Source organism: Corythoichthys intestinalis, chromosome 20 (assembly GCF_030265065.1).
Source record: "Corythoichthys intestinalis isolate RoL2023-P3 chromosome 20, ASM3026506v1, whole genome shotgun sequence".
NCBI lineage: Eukaryota > Metazoa > Chordata > Actinopteri > Syngnathiformes > Syngnathidae > Corythoichthys > Corythoichthys intestinalis.
This window is the reverse complement of record NC_080414.1, coordinates 5,192,742-5,216,294: the sequence shown is the minus strand read 5'-3', so window position 1 is coordinate 5,216,294 and position 23,553 is coordinate 5,192,742. Positions and strand designations below refer to the sequence as shown.

The 23,553-nt window shown below is 38.5% G+C and overlaps 2 protein-coding genes across 5 annotated transcripts in view; one reads left to right on the top strand and one right to left on the bottom strand.

The window, feature by feature from the left end:
* LOC130909059 (polyamine-modulated factor 1-binding protein 1-like) overlaps positions 1 to 23,553 on the top strand; it is a 283,508-nt gene that overhangs the window by 46,202 nt on the left and 213,753 nt on the right. Inside the window, exon 1 of one of the 4 annotated variants that reach the window (XM_057825132.1) lies at positions 15,807 to 15,930. The exons of the other annotated variants lie outside the window; for them this stretch is intronic. The gene's annotated coding sequence lies outside the window, so the exon portion shown is untranslated. Of the gene's footprint in view, positions 1 to 15,806; positions 15,931 to 23,553 lie in introns of those variants that run through there. 4 annotated transcript variants of the gene reach the window in all.
* Positions 1,510 to 15,473, bottom strand: pex2 (peroxisomal biogenesis factor 2). Its single transcript, XM_057825136.1, has 2 exons — positions 15,373 to 15,473; positions 1,510 to 5,253 (listed from the first exon to the last, which is right to left on the bottom strand). Exons 1-2 carry the CDS (start codon positions 15,374 to 15,376, stop codon positions 4,292 to 4,294), a joined length of 966 nt encoding a protein of 321 aa, XP_057681119.1. The 5' UTR covers positions 15,377 to 15,473; the 3' UTR covers positions 1,510 to 4,291.

Genomic DNA, 23,553 nt, shown 5'->3' with positions numbered 1-23,553 from the left:
GAAAAATTGCTTCGGCAACAACCTCCAACACCTAGTCCCGGAAAAGGGCGAAGTGTCATATGTCACCTCATAAAAAATGTTATGTTTTTTATTACACCGTCCCTTGTATTATAGGCAAACTGCAGCTATTGGAAAATGTAAAAAGGTTGTCCGCCCAATTGCCAGCCTGAGCGGTCCATTGTCAAGCAACAACTGTTTTGTCCAACTGGACAAGCCTATTCGGAAGGGGGAGAGAAAATGACAGACAACCATCCAATGGCACGTTTCTGTCTCCATATAGTTTACACACACACACACACACACATACAGTATATGTGAGACATACTCTAAGTCTGAACACAGTATGGTTCCATGCATTAAATATATATATATATATATATATATATATAAAAAACTGACTAGTATTTTTTTTTTGGTTTACACAGAGGGAAAAAAAGGGAAGAGTTGAAGGGACAAGTAAACACTTAAAAGGAAAAGTCACATCCTGTCAGTAGTTGGGTCTATTTTATGGTGGCTTTTTCACCACAACCTGTTTTCTGGTTTTGAACGTGACAACTGGCCAGCTAGAATAAAAGCCCGATCTTTTCCACCTGAGTTCGATCTTCTTAAAATCGCGCTTCATGTGATCGGATAAGGGACAATACCAAACCCAATTTTTAACTCTATCTTTACTATCGTAGCACTAAAGCATTTTTTCACTACTATAGAGTGTGTAATGTTAACCCTAGAAATAAGGTGGGGAAAAAAACACGAATGTTAATGATGCGTGACAGATGTCTACTATATGGGCACATTAAACTCCCATTAGACCATGCTAATATGAGAACTTCCTATGGTAGGTTTCTGATCATTGCAACCAAAATGGATGTTTTTAGCTATCAGTAATTAAACCCAAGTGATCAGACTGTAGTATGAGGAGAAAAGAGGGAGGAGGGAAGGAGAGGTGGGAGGTACTAATACCCCCCACCCCCAACAACTCTTCTCGCCAACCAGGAAAGTCTTCACTCAGCTGGGGTGCATTTCGCCCGGGGCTGGGCTCACTGGTGGAGGTTAACTCCAGCATAAATAAGCATCTTTGGACTCATTACAGGGATTAGAGAGTAATTCGCCTGCGAGGAAGAAGACTACTGCCAGGGTTTTGGTACAGTTTACGACAGTCTTATGGGGGCAAGGGCCCTGGAGATTACGAGAGAGGAAGAGATGGAAAGGCAAGCAAGACAGAGAAGGGCCAAGGGAGAAGAGAGGCTAGCTGTCAAGTGTGTGAGTCAATCCAAGCCCCCGGCTGCCCCCTTGATCTCGAGGATGTTGAGGTGCTGTGAAAATGGATAATGGGAGTTAGAACGACCAGGCCTGTCTAGAGAGAAGTGTGATGATTGTTATAACTTTCCCCTCATATCCCTCCTCCACTTAACTGAATCAACACCCAAGAGAAGGCCCTAAATCAATTTTAATGATGTTGAAATACAATTTAGGCACAAAATACACAACAAATGCTAATTTGGCCATGATGAGAGGCATCAGAAATTCCTCCCATTATTTATTCAGCTGACTTTCTGCATTTTTCATCAGAACAAATATTCCCATTTCAACAAACTCGCACATGCGCCCACACCAAGAGAATTTGGAGAATAAATCAACACATTCTTTAATTAAATATATGCACTGTGGGGTTCTCGGTAGTCTGCCGAGTGCTTCAAAGACAAATAGTTCGACCCCAAGTCCGGCCGGAGAAACGGAGGAGTAGTGGTACATGTGCAAATGCATTAAACATGTATGCTTGGGGGGGGAAAAAAATGCAGACATCATAAAAAGGTGAAATGCAGTTGAATAGTGTGACCATATTTTGATTTCCAAAAATAGAGGACACTCGGCCTGGCCTCGAGATACTTGAATTTTACTCGAAGTTCACTTTAAGATATTTAAAGTGTGCCTCTCCATCTGGATAGAAAAATTCAGAAAAAAAAAATATTGCCGTAAAGTAAATAACCAAAAACACAAATTGAAATTCTCAGCAGTTACTCAACAGGCTTTATTATTCCTAAAAAAAATAAAAAATAAAAATGTGGGATTAAATAATAATAAGAAACTACAATTTCTGGTGCTGTGCTGTGGTAGATACATATCTATCAGGTCACTTGCATGGCTGTCAATGGCATCGACTTACATGGGTGCCAGTTGAATGTCAGTGGACCGTAATGCTATATTTTTGGTCAAAAATCGCAACCACGCAAGTTTTTCTGCCATTGAAAATGAATGGGAAATTTGGACGTACATGGCCGTCCATGGCTGTCAAGGGCATCGAATTATTTGGGCGCCATTTGAATGCCAATGGGCTGTCATGGTAAATGGTCAAAAATCACAAGGACCAATGTTTTCCTTCCATTGAAAATGAATGGGAAATTTGGACGTGCATGGCTGCCCATGGCATGGACGTGCATGGCTGTCAAGGTCAACGACTTACTTGGACGTACATGGCTGTCCATGGCAAGGACGTGCATGGCTTTCTGTGGCATCAACTTACTTGGGCACCAGTTGAACGTTAATGGGTTGTCATGGTAAAATTGGCCGTACATGGCTGTCAATGGCATCGACTTACTTGGGCGCAAGTTAAATGTCAATGGGCTGTCATGGTAAATGGTCAAAAATCACAAGGACCTGTTTTCCTTCCATTAAAAATGAATGGGAAATTTGGACGTATATGGTTGTCAATGGCATCGACTTACTTGGGTGCCAGTTGAATGTTAATGGGCTGTCATGGTAAATAGTCAAAAATCACAACGACCAATGTTTTCCTTCCATTGAAAATGAATGGGAAATTTGGACGTGCATGGCTGTCAATGGCATCGACTTACTTGGGCGCCAGTTGAATGTCAATGAGCTGTCATGGTAAATAGTAAAAAAAAATCACAAGGGCCAAAGTTTTCCTTCCATTGAAAATGAATGGGAAATTTGGACGTATATGGCTGTCAATGGCTTCGACTTACTTGGGCGCCAGTTGAATGTCAATGAGCTGTCATGGTAAATAGTAAAAAAAAATCACAACGACCAATGTTTTCCTTCCATTGAAAATGAATGGGAAATTTGGACGTACATGGTTGTCAATGGCATCCCATTAGAAATGAATGGGAAAGTTTTTGGCTAATTTTGGGGGAACTGTATGTTTTTGCCAAATTCTGTATTGAACTTTAATGCCCCTTACCATACTGGATTTTTTTGTTGTTGTTTAAATTATGTGATTTGGTCAGAAATTGTGTGACAAGTAGCATTTTGCTATTTGTCCTTTTTGAAGGGGAAAAAAAAAAAAATTTGAGCGAATGGAAAATTTTGAGGGGTCATTCGAAAAATTCCCTGTGTCGCCTGAAACAAATTTTACTATATTGGCCTTGACCTTGCAAAGCCCCATCAAATAATATAATGCAGGCCCATGGAAATGTAGTCCAGTTAATACACACACGGTAGGCTACGTGCCAACTAAACATTTTTTGTTATTCCCACTCAATTACGATTCTTATTCAATGTTCTAGATTGCATGCAAACAATAACCGAAATAAACTGACAAACGATTCAACCAGCATGTTTCCAAACGCAGCAGTTTAAAACTAATTTCCCATATTACATAGCGCAGTTTAGCTCACTGACAGCTACCCTATTAGCAAACACCAGTAGCCAAGACAATATTAAACACTACCAAAAAAAGTTTACAATCGTTGCGACAATATTAAACACTACCAAAAAAGTTTACAATCATCGGCAGCGCAACGATGCGACACCAATCGGATTTTACAAATCACACCAGTACAAAACTCCGACAGAAGAGTTGCCGAAAAGTAAGTTTAGCTCGTAAACATACCGATAGTATGTGAGCTCCTGTTGTGACGAAGGTTTGTTTGTGAATGAAAATTGACAGTTGACGCCATGATAGTGTCTGTCTGCGCAAGCATGCGCAAATTTGTATCCAAAGTAGAACAAAAGGTATTTTCGTCTTAATTATAATTTTGGGTACATGAGCATTTAATGATATGTATGTTGATGGTAATAAAAGTCTTAATAATTAGTATTCTGTGCAAAGCGTCAGTCAGTTTCAACACACGCGGACTGGTCCCTTAAAAAGTAATGAAAACCGGAAATTTTCCTTATAAAACCCAGCCGGACGCGCCAGACAGGATGTGAAAAGTGGACATGTCCGGGCAAAGGACGACATTTGGTCACCCTGCTGTTGAAGCCCTGCTAAGCTTGTGCTTACATAAATTGCAGACCCAAAACTACATTTTTATTCTTTATTTGTAGTCATCTAATGTCTGTCAAATGCCTCGATTTTGACAGGCTCCAGTTGTCTTGCCTCTGCCCCACATTTGGGACAGGTGATGCAATTATTTGCAATGCTATGACTTTTAATACAGTAGTAGCAGAAAATATGTGGACAGCCAAGGGTATGAGGCATGGTGGGCCAATCACCACACAGCGTGCAGTTTTTCCACGCTCCCTCTTTATTCCGTGCAACGTCCGCTTCGCTTTTGTCTCCCCCAAACACCATTGAATATACGGTAGCCTTCAGTTTCCCCATGTTAATCAGTGGCAACAGGAAAATGAGGAACTCTGCAAAGCCGTGCCACAGTAGCTCACGATTCATGTATTGATACGTAATGTCCCTGCTCACGTTAGGCTTGCTATAAACCGCTTGGGCTCCGATGATCCTTTCCGCCAGAACAGGGTGGTTACCTTTCCTTAGAAACACAAGAAAGTTGACAAGGCTTGCAAGGCGGGAAACACCGAAAATTAGAGTCATACAGTTACAGAGGGTCTTTTGGAAGCCTTCAGAAACTGGTGCCCCTGAAGTCAAACCAAAGAACATTTGAAGGTTGTGGGATCGCTCTTGAATCCAACGAGGAACTATTGTTAGTAGAACCAGCGCCAACTTCTGCCTGTGGGACAAAGGCTCGTAGCGGTTCGATGAGGACAAGGTGTTGCGGTAGCGCAGGCTTAGTAAAGACTGGCCGACTGTGGTGCTGTCAGGATACAGAGTGAACCTCCACAGGAGCAGCTGGAGTAAAGCCTTCAGTTCCGGCTCCAGAGGGGTGAGAAGGCCCGGGCGGAAATTCTGGAAGCAATGGGAGAACTGGGTCCATAGCAACTGTTCCAAGGCTGAGTCAAGCTCGAGAGCATCCAGCTGGCTGATGCGCAGGACTGGGATCAGTGGGTCTACCGCTGTTTCTGAGATAGGTCCTCCTTCCTGAATGCCCTCCTCTTCCATACCTGGTAGAACACAAAAGATGTTTTTATTTCCCAATTTTAAAAGTATGGGCACTTTCACATTAGACCAAGAGAACCAGATTCCCGTTGGAGAGCGACGTTGCAATAACACTGGTGCACTTAAAGCGGACAGAGACCCACGATTTTAGATTTCATTTGTTTGATCCAAACAAGAGTTCGGCCCGGCCGATAATCGGTCTATCTCCAATAGGAGTTTGACAAAATATTGAAATGCTGATATATCGTGATACTTTGTATCCCAAAAGGTTATCAATGTATTTTTTTCATTTACATTGGGACGGGCAAATGACCGGGCTTTTTGTCCATTTTATTGCTTTTACAGGTCACTTCCTGTTGGATCTGAATCACTGCCTATTCATTCCCGGGTCACTTCCTGTTCCATTATCCAAACTCAACAAGATACGACCCATCAGTGCACCAAAATCAATTGAAAGTGACCTCTAAATGCACGAAAATGAACTTCCTGTTAATTTTGGGCCATTCACAGGTCACTTCCTATTTGTTCCCGGATTACTTCCTATTCTGTAACCCAAAATGAACAGGAAGTGACCCATAAATGCACCAAAATGATGCGAAATGCCCCCCAAAAAACTCTGAGGTTGCCATTGACTGCCATAGTTGTCAAATGGTTTTTCTATTCATAAGTTGCATTGTAGAATAATTTCCTGACCGATGTATCGACAATTGTTGTTATCGTGAAATCGTTATCGTGGGCCTTCTATCGGAGGTCGTATTGTATCGTGAGCTATTTAGAGATTCCCACCTCGAATCTCTGCCATATACACAAGTTTTGACTGTCTGTAACCTTACACTGTGCTGAATGATGCCTTCGTTGCCACAGCAACCTGTCAGGTGTGTCACATTTGTACAAGCCCAAATCTGATTTGGACATTTTCTAAAAATAGTGTGAACAGTAGAGGTGTGCGAAATTTCCGATTCTTATATTATTCACGATTCGGCCATGGAAGATTCGAGAGCGATTCACAGACATCCAAATTCCGATTTTTGAAATATGTCAAGTAAAGCCGAAGTAAAACACACTCAGCGCGCCGGCGCGGTCTTCGGGACGCAATGAGGAACGGAGCGAGAGTAGCTAAAGATCATGCTTGTCATTGACAATGCTCAACTCCACTCTGGCTCAACTCATGGCGCGAGATAAAAAATAATCGATTTATAATTGAATCGTAGCCTCTGAATCGTAATCGAATCGTTAGGTGCCCAAAGATTCCCATCTCAAGTGAACAGTCAGCCCTAAAAAAAAAAAAAAAAAAAAAAAAAAAAAATCAGATTTGAGGAGGAATCCGATTGGAATCTGATACGTCTGCAGTCTGAACAGAGACTAAGATGCTACATATGGGTACAAGTACAGAACTTGGTTGTTAGCAGGACGGGGCCCTTGAGGTGAAGGCCATCTTTTCCTCATACATACAGAGGAAAATCCAGTTTCACATATAAAATCCATCCTTAATGCAACTTTTGAGATGCGCAACGCAAAGGAACAGGGAGGGTTGGTCTTGGTCTCCCTCCAGTGTATAAACACACACAATCCAAGAAACGCACACAGAGAAGCCTCGGGCTCTTGGTGCCTGCACCCTCTGGAGATAGGAGTGTGTATACAAATCACATCACGAGGGATTAGGCTAACGGCACAGTCTCTAGTACACCGTAAACATCAGCCAAATGTGGAACAATCTTCCTTTCCCCGGAGTCAACTCCATATGGGATCGCACCATTGTGACGTCTAGGCTATTTTGCGGCGCAAACAGCTCTCAGTTCCCCAGTTTTTATCTGGCCTTTCCTCGACTGAAACGCTTTCGGAAGTGGGCGACTAACTAACACAAGGAGAGACAGAGCAGTAGAGTGACAGAGTAAGCGAGAGAGAGGCCCTTTTTCGACAGTGGCTTTTGTGTCTCGCTGAACAGGATTTGTCATGAGGCTTTTGAGATTGCGCTGGGGTAAATATGGCAGTTATGACAGAAAGAGAGGAAGATGACGGTCACTTTAGAAGGCTCAGAGGTGGGGAGTGGAAAAAATATATATCTAAATGTAATGCGCGGCAATGGTTGGGTCCCGTTGGCGTATTCATGATGTTTCAATGGATGGAAGATTTGCTCTCCAACAAAGTCAGAATTAGCAAATCAATGTGGGGGGAAAAAACTGATTTTGTGTTGAGGTAAGCAGGTGTGACGAATTCATTGAGTTGAATTTGAAAGGCTGCCATGTTTCGTGACTAGCACCACGTCTAACGGAAGAGGAATTTGGATTAAAAAAAAAAAAAGTAGTCTCAAAGTGGGTAATAACCACAAAATAGGCTCCATTTGTTTAACTTAAAGGTAATGTTGGAAGGATTAATCGATTAACTCGAGTGATTAGAGTCGAAAAAAAAAAAAAAACTTGATTAATTAGTGTGATGTTGTATTTAGTTTAATTGATTTCAGTGGATACACTGCCCTCTAGTGGCAATAATAAATATGCCGTAACTCAACAAGGCTTTATCCAGCTGCTCCCTGATAAGACTAACAGAAGGGATGTTTTTGTTTGAGCTAATATGCTTGAATATGCATTAGTTTTTTAGCTGTTTTGTGGGACTATGTGTTCGAGTAATTTCTTAAGATTTTGTAAAAAAAAAAAAAAAAGTTGCTTTTATAGCTTTTAAGCTAGCAGACTTTTGATAGGCCAGTTAGCCAATTGTTCTTGGACTGTACCTAGATCGTCATTAATTTTTTTTTTCTACTGTTTGAGGCTAAACTCTGGTATTTTTAGTTTTAAAAGCATTTATTCCTCTTGTGAAAAGAAAGCGCATCGTTTGAAGAAACACTCAGGAATTTTATTTTGGATTTGCATTTTATTCTCCTTTGAAAGTGTTTGGACATCTACTAGTGATAAACTAACACCAGAAGGGTGAAGATAGCTTGTTTTTCTGTTTGTTTGTATGATAATCGTTGTATCGCCATATCATGAATTCATCGTTATCGTGAGCTTTGTATCATATCGTGAGGTTCCCACTCCGACAACTGCCACAGTGTGGCTTGAGCACTGCAATCTTTCATGGTGTCTGACTTTTGACTATTACACGAGAACAATGGATTTCTATCTGTCCACAGTATAAGCCCTGTAAATTCAAATACTTAATTTTTATAGGCACCCCAGCATTGACTGAAACGTCTGCTCGTTATGTATCTGGCAAGTGCTGCAAGTCTGAAAGGAAACTGTCAATAGCAATCCCAGCTATTGATACGGCAGTGGGGCGGAGATGTAACTCGGGCCCTCCGACTCTGCGCTATTCCTCGGATCCCACTACATCATAATTACATTAATATTGACAGACCCTTGACAATAGTCACATTACTATTGATAGGTGGCTGTCAATACAGTGTTTCCCCAAATAAAACATATTCATTCATAACTTGTAAACTGTTCAATAAAAAGCTTTGAAAATAATATCGGACCCGGCTGAGGTTACTCCTCCCAGGAGTGCTGCTGTGAAGGAGATTTTCAGAACCTGGCTGTGTGTCTGTTCATCTATGTGCTTGTGTGTATAGTGAAGGACTGATAGATTAACTCAGCGCCGTATGAGCACTCCACATAGATCGGGGCGGTTACTCTTGACAGTCATACAGTAAATAGTCTGCACTCAGTCATGGCATATAATCTTTTTTTTTTTCACAAAAACATTTAAGTAGGGCTGCAGCTATAGATTATTTAGGAAATCGATTAATCTATCAATTAGATAGATTGAATAATCGAGTAATCAGATTACGAACATTTAATGCGTTGCAGAATACATTTTAGGAGATGTAAAACAAAGAAATGAGTGTTTATATATGCAATAACATGTATTTAGGCAGGCTAATATTGCCCTATCAAAAGAGAATGAAATATAAATCCAAAATAAAATTCCTGAGTGTTTTTTCAAATGAATTGCACTTTCATTTCACACCAGGAATAAATGCATTTAAAATTTAATTGAAATACCTGAGTTTAGCCTCAAACAGTAGAAAAAAATTAATGATGATCTAAGTACAGCCAAAGAACAATTGGCTAACTGGCATAGCAAAAGTCCGCTAGCTTAGAGTGGTATGAAAACATTTTGGAATTTCTCAAATTTCTGCATAAAATCACCATCAAATACGAGCTGATCTTTGTCAAAATCACACAGATGAAAAAAACTGCTTTAACTATACCCCCCATACCTTTATAGGTTTCCATATTTTAATGAGGACGATTAGCAAACAATGTCAGAAGGTGGGAAAAAATAAGTGAACCATCATATTTATTATATTTATTTATATTTTAACTTTAGCCAGACACTTCCTGTAGCTGCAGATCTGTCTGGCACATCAATCAGGACTAATCTTGGCCCATTCTTCTCCACAAAACTGAACCGAACTAAAACTTTACAAAGCTGTAGTTCAGTCAGATTCCTGGAATGACTGGCAGGAATCGCTGTCTTTAGGTCATGCCACAGTATCTCAATGGGGTTCAAGTCTTGACTTTGACTTGGCCGCTCCAGAACGTGTATTTTGTTCTTATGAAACCATTCTGAAGTTGATTTACTTCTGTGTTTTGGATCATTGTCTTGTTGAAGCATCCATCCTCTTTTTTTTTTAATAGCTTCAACTGTCTGAAAGACTGCCTCGGGTTTTCCTGCAAAACATCCTGATAAAGTTTTGAATGACTGCAAATTGTCCAGGCCCTTAGGCAACAAAACAGCCCCAAATCATGATGCTCCCTCCACCATGCTTAACGGTGGGGATGAAGTGTTGACGTTGAGTTGTTCCATTTTTCCTGCACACATGACGTTGTGTGTTACTCCCAAGCAATTCAAGTTTGGTTTCATCAGTCCCTAAAATGTTTTACTTCATTTACTTCTGTGGAGCGTCCGAGTGCCTTTTGCGAACATTAAACGAGAAACAATGTTTTTTAGACAGCCGTGGCTTCCTCCGTGGAGTCCTCCCATGAACACCATTCTTGGCCATAGTTTTACATATAGTTTATGTGTGCACAGAGATATGGACTGTGCCAGTGATTCCTATAAGTCTTTAGCAGACACTCAAGGGTTCTTTTTTTTACCTCTGAGTATTCTGCGCTGAACTCTGGGCGTCATCTTTAGTGGACGGCCACTCCTTGTGAGAGAAGTAACCATACCAAACTCTCTCCATTTGTAGACAACTTCTCTGACTGTCGATTGATGAACATCCAAACTTATAGAGATGGTTTTGTATCCTTTCCCAGCTGCATACAAATCAACGATCCTTGATTGCAGGTATTCAGACAGCTCTTTTGACCGAGCCATGATGCACATCAGACAATGCTTCTCATCCAGACAATTCTTACCAGGTGTGTGTTTTATAGTGGGTAGGGCAGCTTTAAACCACTCATCAGTCTCCTTAGGCAGAGGGTTAACTTACTTATTTTTCCCCCTTCTGTCATTGTTTGCATGCTATCCTCATTAAAATATGAAAACCTATAAGTGTTTGAGTGGTTTTAGTTAAAGCGGAGACTTTTTAGATTTGTGTGATTTTGAGAAAGATCAGATCATATTTGAGTTTATGCAGAAATGTGAGAAATTCCAGAAAGGTTGGTACTTTTTCATACTACCGTATGATACATGTTTTTGGATAGTTATTCTGAGGTGTGAGGGGTACTTAAAGGGTTCATTCCAACTTATGCGGAAATTCGGGTTACTCCGCCAGCGTAGGAACAGAACTCGTTCATAACCCGGTGACTACCTGTATTTACATGTGGCCTATTTACTAGATATTTGTCTTGCGGATCTTCCAGAAAACCAATCAATCCGGGCACAAAACACCATCCCTCGCAGGGTCACGAGGTTAGGTGAAAAAGTTCAGGGATGCTAAACAGGACAAAAAAAACCAAATTGTAGATCTTTCTTCTACAGCAGGGATGTGATAAAGCCTTTTAAAAGCCATTTAGGTTATTTTGATTCAGGTCAGATAAGAGTTGCTTCTCCCTGTGTACATGCTGTTCAAACAAAAGATGAGCACTAAGACTCAAGGCTGAATGGCACCGCTTAGTGAAAACAACAACAATATCCAATCTAGCAGGGAACATAGAGCAACATTGCTGCAAGCTAAATGAGGCTATGACCGGTGTGACGAAGGCAGATGCCAGGCAACAAAAGCACACAGAAGCCTCCCAGCTTCCACAGCCATCTAAAAAGTCACCCACAAGAAAAATGGAATGACAAAAGGACAGATTAAAAAGACAGATATGTCTGACAAGGCATCACGAATCCCCCAGCTCTGGTATGGTAGCTAACTTCTGTTTACAGATACAGAAAAAAGACGGAAGAATGGGGGGAAAAAATGAAGTATGGGGGGGATAAACACAAATGTCCATAGGAGCTGACCTTGAGACTGTCGGTCAGAATAAAGGGGAGGGAACATTCCTGAAGCATATCTGCCTTACTGAGGTGCAAGGCATCCAGGGACTACCCTATAGACGGAGGAAGACACCGCTTTCTTCTTGACCTTGGCTTTTCCTGTCTAGGGAGTGGATGAGGGTGTTAAGCGCAGAGGGTGAAAGGAAACGGGGGTATGCTAAAATTGCAATTTGTTTTACAAAAGGAGACAAATACACCTCTGTGAGGTTGGCCCCCATCATATGCAAATTTATAGAAAAAGTAATTGTGCTCCTTTGTGCTGATTTTTTTTGTGCTCCTATTTTCACTATCACAAATCGTATCACTTTTGAGAAGCGTCAATTAAATATGTAAATTAGCCAATCGTGGCCTTGCTTTGGCCGTACACATTGTAATTACTGAGATGAAAATTAAATACATTTATATAGGCCTGCAGCTATATTATTTTAGTCATCGATTTATCAGTGAAGTAGTTCGAATCGAGTAATCGGATAAGGAACTAGAGCTGAAACGAATACTAACTAACAAACTTTATTTTGAACACTGCAAAATCCAATCAGGATTTACAGTTTAACTAAAAACTTGAATTTAAAAATAGCTTGAATGGAAATTCAATTGAAACACGTGGGAAAAACACCTAACTTTTAAGTGATAGGTGTTATCAGGCGTAATGACATTATTAGGTAAGGCAAGGCAAGGCAAATTTATTTATATAGCACAATTCAACACAAGGCAATTCAAAGTGCTTTACATCACATGAAGACCATAAAAATCACATTTAAATCAACACAACGTAAAAACCAACACAAAAGATCGCATTTAATCACAGAATAAAAATAAATAAATAAAAATAAAACAAAAATAAAAATAAAGCAAAAATTACTACTACTAATAATCATTGAAATCAGCAATGGAGATAAGCACAAGAGGAATAGAAGGCAGGTAGATTGAAATATATAGACAGTTATGGACATGCAGTGCTAAACAAAAGCGTTTTTAGCCCTGATTTAAAGGAGCTAACAGTTTGAGCATACTTCAGACGTTCGGGTAACTTGTTCCAGAGGTGAGGAGCATAATAACTAAATGCTGCCTCACCCTGCTTGGTTCTTGTTCTTGGAACATGCAGAAGACCCGTTCCAGACGACCTTAGGGGTCTAGATGTCTATATATTGTTTTTTATATATATATAAGATCTAGAAGTTTTTTGAGTGAAAGCAGTTAATTCGTGTTTTTTAAAAATTCTAGTCACATCTGAGATGCAATTGTTGGCTGTTTTCAACAATGTCCATCGAAAATAAGATAGTGATTGACTGAAAATAATTCAATATTAGATGAAATGTCTTGTTTTCTCATGTATATTTATAATTGCTCTATACCCAAAATTTATCTGATTACTCGATAGAATTTTCAGTCGATTACTAAAATATTCGATAGCTGCAGCCTGATAAGGAACATAAAAAAATTAAAATACCTGAGCTGAGCCTCAAACTGTATAAAAAAAAAGAAATAAGGATCTACTGTAAGTACAACAAAATAACAATTGGCTAAATTACTAGCAAAAGTCTGCTAGCATAAATGCTAACCTTTTTTTTCTTTTTTTTTACAATGCGCGTAATAAATAGTTCAGATTTTCCCACAAAAAACAGTGAAACATACCTATAAACTAAATTATGAATGCATTAAAAAAACATTAGCGCAAAGAAAAACTATGTTGGTCTTAAAAGGGAGTGGCTGGATTCAGCCATGTAAAATGAGTTGTGCCATATTCACTGTTGCCACGAGAGGGCAGTCTATCCACCCAAAACAATAAAACTAAATGCAAACACTTTCAAAACAAACCATTACAACGCCACTTTAATAAGACAAATACTCAAAGCATCCAATTTTAATTTGAATATTATTTCAAATTCAACTACTCCAGTAAGTCGATTAATCGTTGCACCACATTTATATTTATTATATTTAGGAATAAAATACATATATAACGTATTTTAAAATGTTTACTATAATTCTGCCCCTGCTGCAGAAAAAAAAAAATAAAAGACACACTATGCAGTCTTAGTCTCAATATTTTTCCTACATTTCGAACCCGGCACTATGTCTGATGCAGCACCACCATTCTACTTGGAGGCGTGCGAAATTTCCGATTCTTAGATTATTTGCGATTCGGCCGTGGAAAATTCGAGAACGATTCACAAACATCCAAATTCCGATTATTGAATTATACCAGGTGAAACGGAAATAAAACAGTCAGCGAGGTCTTCAGGACGCAATGAGGAACGGACCGAGAGTAAATATCATGTTGAACTCATGCCGCTATAAAAAAAAAAAAAAACAAACAATACCTGACCGCGGCCGTCAGCCGCTACAAACAGCGCCCAGTTGCTAGTTGCTACAAACATACGGCAACACACAGCTATGGCAGATATAACATATATCTAGAACTAGATGTGAAATGACAGACGACGACAGTGTTAGATCATATACCAAGAACTAGATGCGAAATGACACTTTCCCGCGCTAGTAAACAGGCGCCATCTTAAAGCAGTAGACTTCTCTAGAAGGCTCTGTTGTAGCGAACCTAATTAATTTTTATCTTTAAAAAAAAAAAAAAAAAAATCGACAAAATCTTGACTTGAATCTATCTTTAAATGATGGAACAGTTTTAAAACTTTCACGTCGAAAGTAGACAGAAGGGAAATTATGGAATAACGGGAGCAATTTTAACAACTTTAACTGTTGATTCACAACATTAAATTAATTGAATTTAGTTTAAAGCCGCCGATACAGAATGGGGACTTGAGTATTTTATTTACTGTTTTTAACGGATAACTTTATACTGAAATAGTAGTTCGTTTAGCCTGAGAGGATTTTTGAACAATTTTGGAACTACTGTACAAAACAATTTAAAAAAAAAAAAAAGGGGGGGGGGGGGGGGTTGTGGTGCATCAATATATAATAATTTAATAATAATTATAATCGAATCGGAGCCTCTGAATCATAACCATCATCGAATCGTTAGGTGCCCAAAGACTCCCACCTCTAATTCTACTCATCCTAAACGTCCAACTGCAGAGGCACGTTTTAATGTGGGTTGCCCTCAATGCTCTCCTTAAAATTGTATTGTCTGCTATTTTAATTTTTGGCCACACATCACTCTTCAAAAAACCTAAATCTGCTCCATTTTGATAATAAGGAAAGAGCATTATTAGATAATCACAGAGGGGATTAGTCTATGTGAGGGGAGCGCATTCAAAGCTACTGGGGAAAAATAAAGCAGATATAACTGCAGGACAGATAAGAGTAACGGTTTGACGTTTGGGATGAGGAAAAATAAAGTGAATAGCCTAAGAAAATCAATAAAATCAACTTAGCCTTCAATCTGCTCGTCGGAGACTTTGGTCCCTTGCATTGATTATTTAATAGAACGATAATAAGCAGATGTAAGGCGTGCGACATAATGGATGTAACGCGGTCAGAGCTGCAGATACAGTGCTACTTGGTTTACATTGCACTGAAGGATTGTTTTGCCGTGTGGTGCAATCTTGGATGGGAAATATGACAATAATTCAAGTTGATCATTAAATGACTGCTTGACAGTAGTGTACTTCGATGCCGTGGACGATTACAAGAAATTCACATTTATACAATTCGACAAAAGTGGGGCATGCTGGAACAGATTAGTAAATTGCGAATCACAGAAGGATAATATTTACCCATTTCGAGGTGGGAAAGGCAGAATGTACTCGAAGTTCAGCACTGTATTCGTGACAGAGTGCTTCACTCTGTATTTCCGGGATGCAAACATAGAGCCCGCCCTCTTAAAAGGAACAGACCAATCGTATGTTTTTACATCACAAAAAAGCGTCTCGCTAGGAAAATGTAGCCAATCAGACAGTAGAACGTCAAAGCCGCAGTTTACTGTATTGAGAGCGCGTGTCCTAAAAAATAATATTTATTGTACTTGTCTGTTGTGGTAACCACTCAGGGAGACCATGTTAAAAACAAAAGCACAAAAGGACATTCGTTTGAAACGCACTACCATGTATTGTGTTGTTGTTTGTGTGCCTTTGCTAGTGTCGTTGATTAAACTGCCATGCCAGGTGTTTGCTCCTTCAGCATGACGAAAGACAAGTTAGCTAATTACAAGGGGGAAACAAGTTTCAGCATAAAAAAAAAAATGTCACTAACTACGCTTAATAGGGAAGAAGAAACCCTTGCTAGAGAGCTGCCTGGAGTGGAAAAATATTGCGAGCCTTGAGGTGTTTCTGCAGGTGAGAAAACCACACAACAGGTATGCCTACACTTGCACGACACTGTTCAGATACTGAGGCGGGGTTGTACAAGAAATTTACTGCCCAACTCATAGTAATATTGAATTTGAGGGTTTAAGTACCATAGGTTTTGCACCCTACTCCCCCCCCCCTTTTTTTTTTAAATCCAGCGGTTTATAGTCCAGTGCGGCTTATTTGTTGATTTATTTGGGTTAATAGGTAACACTTTATTTGACAGGGGCATCATAAGACCGTGATAATTATGACATGGGCATGAAAGAATGCTTATGAAAGATTATTTTATTACGAACTCCATTTACTGTATGTCCAGTTCGGATCTTTTTCATCCATTCAAAAGTGAGGTAATTTTCAGTATGACACTAAATGACATCTGCCATAAGCATTCATTAATGCTCATGGAATTGTCACGTCATAATTATGATGGTCTTATGACAGTCTTGACAGCGCCACTGTCAAATGAATTTTTAGCAAATACCATAAGTAGCGATCAGTGGCGGACTTGGCAATTTTGGGGCCCAAGGCGAACATATCCAGGGGCCCCTCTGCATGTAAGTACACGATAATATCTCGTTAAAATCACAGCGTCATTATTTCTGCTCTCGCATGCTCTCGCCTCCAGTTACGGTTTTGCTGTTTAAAAAAAATGTTTTTTTTCAAAATGCCCTCCTGTTAAAAAATTTTCTTCCCCCAGAAAAATGACATTTTAAGCTTTCCAATGATGTATCACATGTGCAAATTGGACAATTTTGAAAATTGGACAATTTGGGGGTCTCAGAGCGGAACTTCAAGTGACCTCAGTGTTTTCCGCCATATACAAGTTGATACAAGTACTGTAGAACTAGTTTCTTCCAGTATGTTATATAAAATGTATCGTACTGCCAGTGAATACAGTAATTTGGCTGAACCGTAGTAAGGTGGAAAGTATACAATATACAGCTCTTACACTCCCAGTCACTGAAATGTTTACTGGTTACTTGTTCTGAGAACTTGTGGTTAGCTCTTCGGTCCTTTATTTGGCATCTGAGTTGTGTGATGCCTCCTTTTGCCATCTGCCCCTCCAGTACTGTATGCTTCGACCTCAGCTCATGATGGATCTGACCGGTTGTTATTTCTCTGCCACTGAGAGTACACCTGTACCTTCAGGCAGTTCACCATGAGATATGTATGGAAAAAAAGGGACAAAAATTGAACACTCCATAAACGCTGAATAAAAATACGCTGTTGAAGTACACCAGTACTTCTCAAATAGTGGGGCGGGCCCCCCCAAGGGGGCGGGGAGCGATGCTGGGGGTGGCACATGTAACTTGGGGAACATACTAGAATAAAGTGTAATTGCACATCCGCTGAGTGGGTGGCATTGGCGCTCTCATTTTCAGCATAAACGCAGTATTTTTTAACCAAACAAGAGGACACAGCAAAGAGCACTGGAGATATGAAAAGCTTAGACGAAGAAATATGATGATGCGTATGTATCATTTGGCTTTTGGCTTTGACTTTTAGTAAAGTGAGAGATGAGGAAAGACCAGTCTGTTTACTTTGTCTAAAAATGTTCGCAGCGGACAGCAGGAATTCTTTTTTGTTCCAGCGAAAACGTGCCAAATATTGTCAACAATCGTCCCGCTTTGTCAGTGTTACGTCAGTAAACCAGCGAGCACTGTCAGCATCACATAAGGAGGCATACCAATTTGCTGAATGCAAAATAACCAAATACCACAGCAAAGGAGCTGGTACTGCCTGCAGCAAAAATAAAAACGGTCTCTGTCCAATGACACTGTTGTTTTTGTTCGATTATTTTTTTGTTTTTTCCAGTCTAATAGTTTGGCATATTGTCCTCTCGTTAATGTTGCTAATCAATATGAATTTATGATTATTTATTGATTTTATTTAATTTTTTTCGGTGTCAAATGGTCAAAAAATGTATCTGGAGTCCATTTTTACAGTATGGATGTTTTTTTTTTGTTTTTTTGTTATATTAAAAAGGACGCAATGTTATGCAGAGGTAATAATAAGAATTTTATAGACAACTGATACTACAGTATATTTACAGTGGCAGCAGAGAGTTGGGGCGGGGGGCGCAGAACGTTTACGTCTTCCTGGAGGGGGCGTAACAGAAAATAATTGAGAAGCACTGAAGTACACGGACGTTTTACTTCCAAGCAGAACTCCGGGCTAAGCATTAATTTAGAAAGCAAGATGAGCACTAAAAAAAAAAAATTAACTGAATGAAGTGAATTTGCGGAGCATAATTTACTAGCATTATCTATTGTTATTGGGTTACCATACAGCCAATACAAATCAACATTCTCTTCACCATGACATGGCCACAAAGAGACGACCTCTGTTGTCATACAAATGGCAGGAGAAAGTGCAGAGGCCACTTGTAACATTGTTTCCGTCTGAGAGGCACAGATCACAAACACTAATTCAAACTCGTATTGTTTTCTTTTTTAAAGGAGCTTTCTAATCATCAGGGTTGTCATGCGACATATTTTAGCAACAGGATGTAGTCAGTGTGAGCTAGACTGTGCATCAAAGCAAATGTAACAAGGTTTTTGAAGCCGCTTTTGTCGGCCAGCCCTATTTAAGAGCCTTCTTAACAAGGTTATGTGTTTAGAACCAAGCAGCTCCCGTGTCCTAAAGGCTGATGTGAACAGTTTATCATACAGCTTGTCCACAAAAAGGAAGTTGAAATTCAACTCATTGTATGTGTTTTTTCTAGGGCTGTCAAAATTATCGCGTTAACGGGGCGGTAATTAATTTTTAAAAATTAATCACATTAAAATATTTGACGCAATTACTGCACATGCCCCGCTCAAAAAGATTAAATTGACAGCAGTGTAATGTCCGCTTGTTACTTGCTTTTTGGTGTTTGTCGCTCTCTGCTGGCACTTAGGTCCAAATGATTTTATGGGCTTCAGCACAATGAGTGAGCATGGTGTAATTATTGACATCAACAATGGCGAGCTACTAGTTTATTTTTTGATTGAAAATTTTACAAATTTTAATAAAACAAAAACATTAAGAGGAGTTTTAATATAAAATTCTATAACTTGTACTGACATTTATCTTTTATGAACTACAAGTCTTTCTATCCATGGATCGCTTTAAGAGAATGTTAATACAGCCATCTTGTTGATTTATTGTCTTAATAAACAAATACAGTACTTATGTACCGTATGTTGAATGTATATATCCGTCTTGTGTTTTATCTTTCCATTCCAACAATAATTTACAGAAAAATATGGCATGTTTTATAGATGGTTTGAATTGCGATTGATTACAATTAATTTTTAAGCTGTTATTAAAAATTTTAATCATTTGACAGCCCTAGTTTTTTCCAAACTATCATATGCAGTGGTGGGTAGAATAGCCAAATATTTTACTCAATTAAGAGTAGTGTTACTTCAAAATAATACTACTCAAGTACAAATAAAATTATTCATCAAAATAATACTCAAGTACTAGTAAAAAAGATGAAGGATGACGGGGAAAAACTACTCATGTACTGAGTAATTCCTTATTATGTCTTATTTATTTTTAAACCAATAGCATTTTTTTTTCTCAGCACAAGGTCATCTATATGAACTGTTATTATTATACTATAACCTGATAGATGACCATATTAGGCTAAATATTTACCAGAATCATAGAACTCTGCCTGAAAAAATAAAAATGAAAATCAACCGTCCTGAGACTGACTGTCTATATTTGATCTGAAATGCTTTATTTTTGACGGCGTTTTAAAAACGCCAATGTGAAGTTAGAACACCGGCGTGATCATAGGACTCAACTGCAAGCTTGTACGTCGTGATGTACAGTGGGGCAAATAAGTATTTAGTCAACCATTAATTGTGCAAGTTTTCCCACTTGAAAATATTAGAGGCCTGTAATTGTCATCATGGGTAAACCTCAACCATGAGAGACGGAATGTAGGAAAAAAAAAACAGAAAATCACATTGTTTCATTTTTAAAGAATTTATTTGCAAATCATGATGGAAAATAAGTATTTGGTCAATACCAAAAGTTCATCTCAATACTTTGTTATGTACCCTTTGTTGGCAATAATGGAGGCCAAACGTTTTCTGTAACTCTTCACTAGCTTTTCACACACTGTTGCTGGTATTTTGGCCCATTCCTCCATGAAGATCTCCTCTAGAGCAGTGACATTTTGGGCCTTAATAGTGTTATTATTATATTATAATATATTAATATATTATATTATATTATTATTTATTTTTATTTCATTTACTTTTGTTCCGTGAAGAATCCAGAAAGGGATATTTGATTGTGGCTTTCTGAAAACAATAAATTTTTACATTTAGGCACTCCTGCAATCGTCACACTTTTTCTGTTACAAACTGACCCCCCCCCCTCATCAGAGAAGGGAAAAGTTATGTGGCCCTCACAGGAAAACGTTTGGGGACCCCTGGTTTAATTAGAGTAGCGTTGTAATGATTTGTTTTGAAAGTGTTTGCATTTAGTTTTATTGATTTGGGTGGATACACTGCCCTCCAGTGGCAACAGTGAATATACCGATTTTTAAAGAGCATTGTAAAAAAAAAAAAAAAAAAAAAAAAAAATAAAAAGTTTTATAGCATGAAGCTAGCGGACTTCTGCTAAGCAAGTTAGACAATTGTTTTCTTGTTGTACATACATCCTCATTTTTTTTTTTTTTTTTTTTTTTATACCGCGTGAGGCTAAGCTCAGGTATTTTAATTTCTTTTTAAAGGAAAGTGCAATTCTGCACAGTTTGAAGAAACATTCTGGAATTTTATTTTGTACTCTTGTCTAATGCTCTTTTGAAAGTGCAATCTCAGTGCTCTCTCCTAAAATTTATTTTGCAATGCATTATATGTTCCTAACCCGATAACTTGATTAATCAACGACTAAAAAAATCGATAGCTGCAGCCCTAAAAGGCATGATTTGTTGTCTTTTCAAAATACAGATGTTTTAATCTTATTATGTGGCACCCCTCTCTTGCAAGTCTGAATATTTACCTTTAGGTTTTCTGTTTTGGTCGGTAGCAAGCATTTGAAAAATTGCCAATTCTCTTGCACACTATAATATTAACGTCATTCGTTATGTCAAAAAAAAAAAAAAAAAAAAACAGCACCTCCAAGTCCTTTTCAGTTTGCTTTTATTACACAACAGGGTTTGTCGAAAATACTCATTTTAGAGTAATTTCTTTTTTAATAGAAAATTGATGCACATGTAGAGCAGGCATATTCATAAAATACATTGATTTTCTTTTGGAGTTAGCAATATATTGTGAGTCATGGCATTGAAAGACTGCATGGAATCACGACCGAAAAATGTCCCAATTGTTTTGTGTGAGTTTAATGTATTGCTTTTGTTCAGTAATCACCAGTCCTGGTATGCACTTGTCTAATTTTGCACTTGGAAAAGTAGTTATAACCGACGAGACAGCTACACATACAAGTAGTACTCAACTGCTTTTGTGGTGGAGGTCAAAAGAGCAGCATTGTGTCCATTCTATACCGTTTGCAAAAGTACAATGTGCAACATTTCTTTTCATTCAATAGTGTTCCACTTTCACCACCATCGGCTTTTCTTTGGCGCATCTCCTGAATAGGCGGCATAATAAACATGTTTATATTGCAAAATACATGCCCACTTAAAGCAATAACGACCAAGACCTTATTTTTTGCCGCTGTGAATCAGACGCAGATAGAATTGCATAACTGATTAAATGACATGTTCTTTGTTAGAAAAATAAAAATCCTTCTGCTATTCAGTAGAGCAGTTTTGCTATTGATCGAGACAAAAAGAGTTTTTTGGGGGCAGCCGGCGAAAACGGCGTGAACAATTACAAGCATCTACACTGTGTCGACTCATTTCAAATCTCGATTTTCATCCAACTTAAATGATGCTTTTTCTGTCTATTAATGCTACTTTGAATGTTTTCACCGTCTTAATGTGTAAACATATACACACACAAATTGAGTCACTCACTCAGCAGTCAATTATAGTTGACTGGGGATGGCAGTATTTTCTACTTTGATGTCTATAATGTGAAATCCAATCAAATGAAGGGCATTTAGAGTACTTATGGACCTTTCTAGCATGTAAACAATGCAATAAACTCTGTAATAGGAGAATGGCTAGCTTCTGATTGAACTGTTTTGTAAGGTCTTGTTGAGTTACAATATTTTGAACTGTAATTGACATTAGGGTTCTTCCGATCATGTTTTTTTGCTCCCGATCCCATCCCGATTGTTTTAGTTAGAGTATCTGCTGATCCCGATATTTCTCGATCCGATTGCTTCTCTTTTTTTTGCTCCCGATTCAATTCCAATCATTCCCGATAATTTTTCCCGATCATATACATTTTGGCAATGCATTAAGAAAAAAAATGAATAAAACTCGGACGAATATATACATTCAACATACAGTACATAAGTACTGTATTTGTTTATTATGACAATAAATCCTCAAGATGGCATTTACATTATTAACATTCTTTCTGTGAGAGGGATCCACGGATAGAAAGACTTGTAATTCTTAAAGGATGAATGTGACTTTGTATATTGTGACTAAATATTGCCATCTAGTGTATTTGTTGAGCTTTCAGTAAATGATACTGCAGCCATTTAACTTCTGCCCAAATGCATGATGGGAAGTTCAACCATGACTGTGCGTAGGGCTACCAATTGATATATCTTCTCTACGTTGGGAAAGAACATAGGGTGTTAAGAAAACGATCAACAACTACCTTTCTTCCCCACATTCCCACGTTATATTTAATTGCTGAGAGAGGTATTGTAAGGCTTTAGCCACATAAAAAAATGGCTCCAAAGACTGTCAAAATTCTGTCTATTCATATTACGCTGCCTTTTAGCGCTATCTATAGGTTAAACGGCGTCTATATAGATTGAACGCGACAATGCATGCGTGAGTGGGTTGTGCAGCGCATACGTTAATTACCTAACGTGATTAATTTAAAAAAATTAATTACCACCGTTAACGCAATAAATTTGATAGCCCTAAGCCAAAACTACTCTGGAGGAGTGTAAGACATTTTGTCTGTAACGTTAAATACAATTAGAAAACGATTAAAAAAAAAAAAAATATATATATATATATATATATATATATATATTTTAAAAATAGCCATGTCCGATATTTATTTGCAGATTCCAATACTTTGAAAATGACGTGATCGGACATCTTTAATTGACATTATCCCTACTTTTTTTTAAAGTTACAATTTCATGACATTTATCTCTATGTATCCTTTGCTATAGACTCCACCATCAGTTGACTAGACATTGCGCCACGCCTTTCCATAGGGGGGCGAGCCAGGCAGAACGTTGAGTTGGCTTTCACTGTGATAAACTCAGACACGCTGCGTTCTAATGCCGGATTTAGGTGGAAATAGGCCTAAGGTTTTACTGCATGCAGGCAGGCAGGAGTGTGTCCGGTGATTTGGTTGAGGATTCAAGGTAATTGTTATATTAAATAGCACCATGCATGCACTTTGAAATGTGAAAAAAATGAATGGGAAAAAAATTGCATAACTTTAGCTGAAAATATTTACGTAAAATGAATGATAACTGCCCGTTTTTTGCTCTTAACCAAGA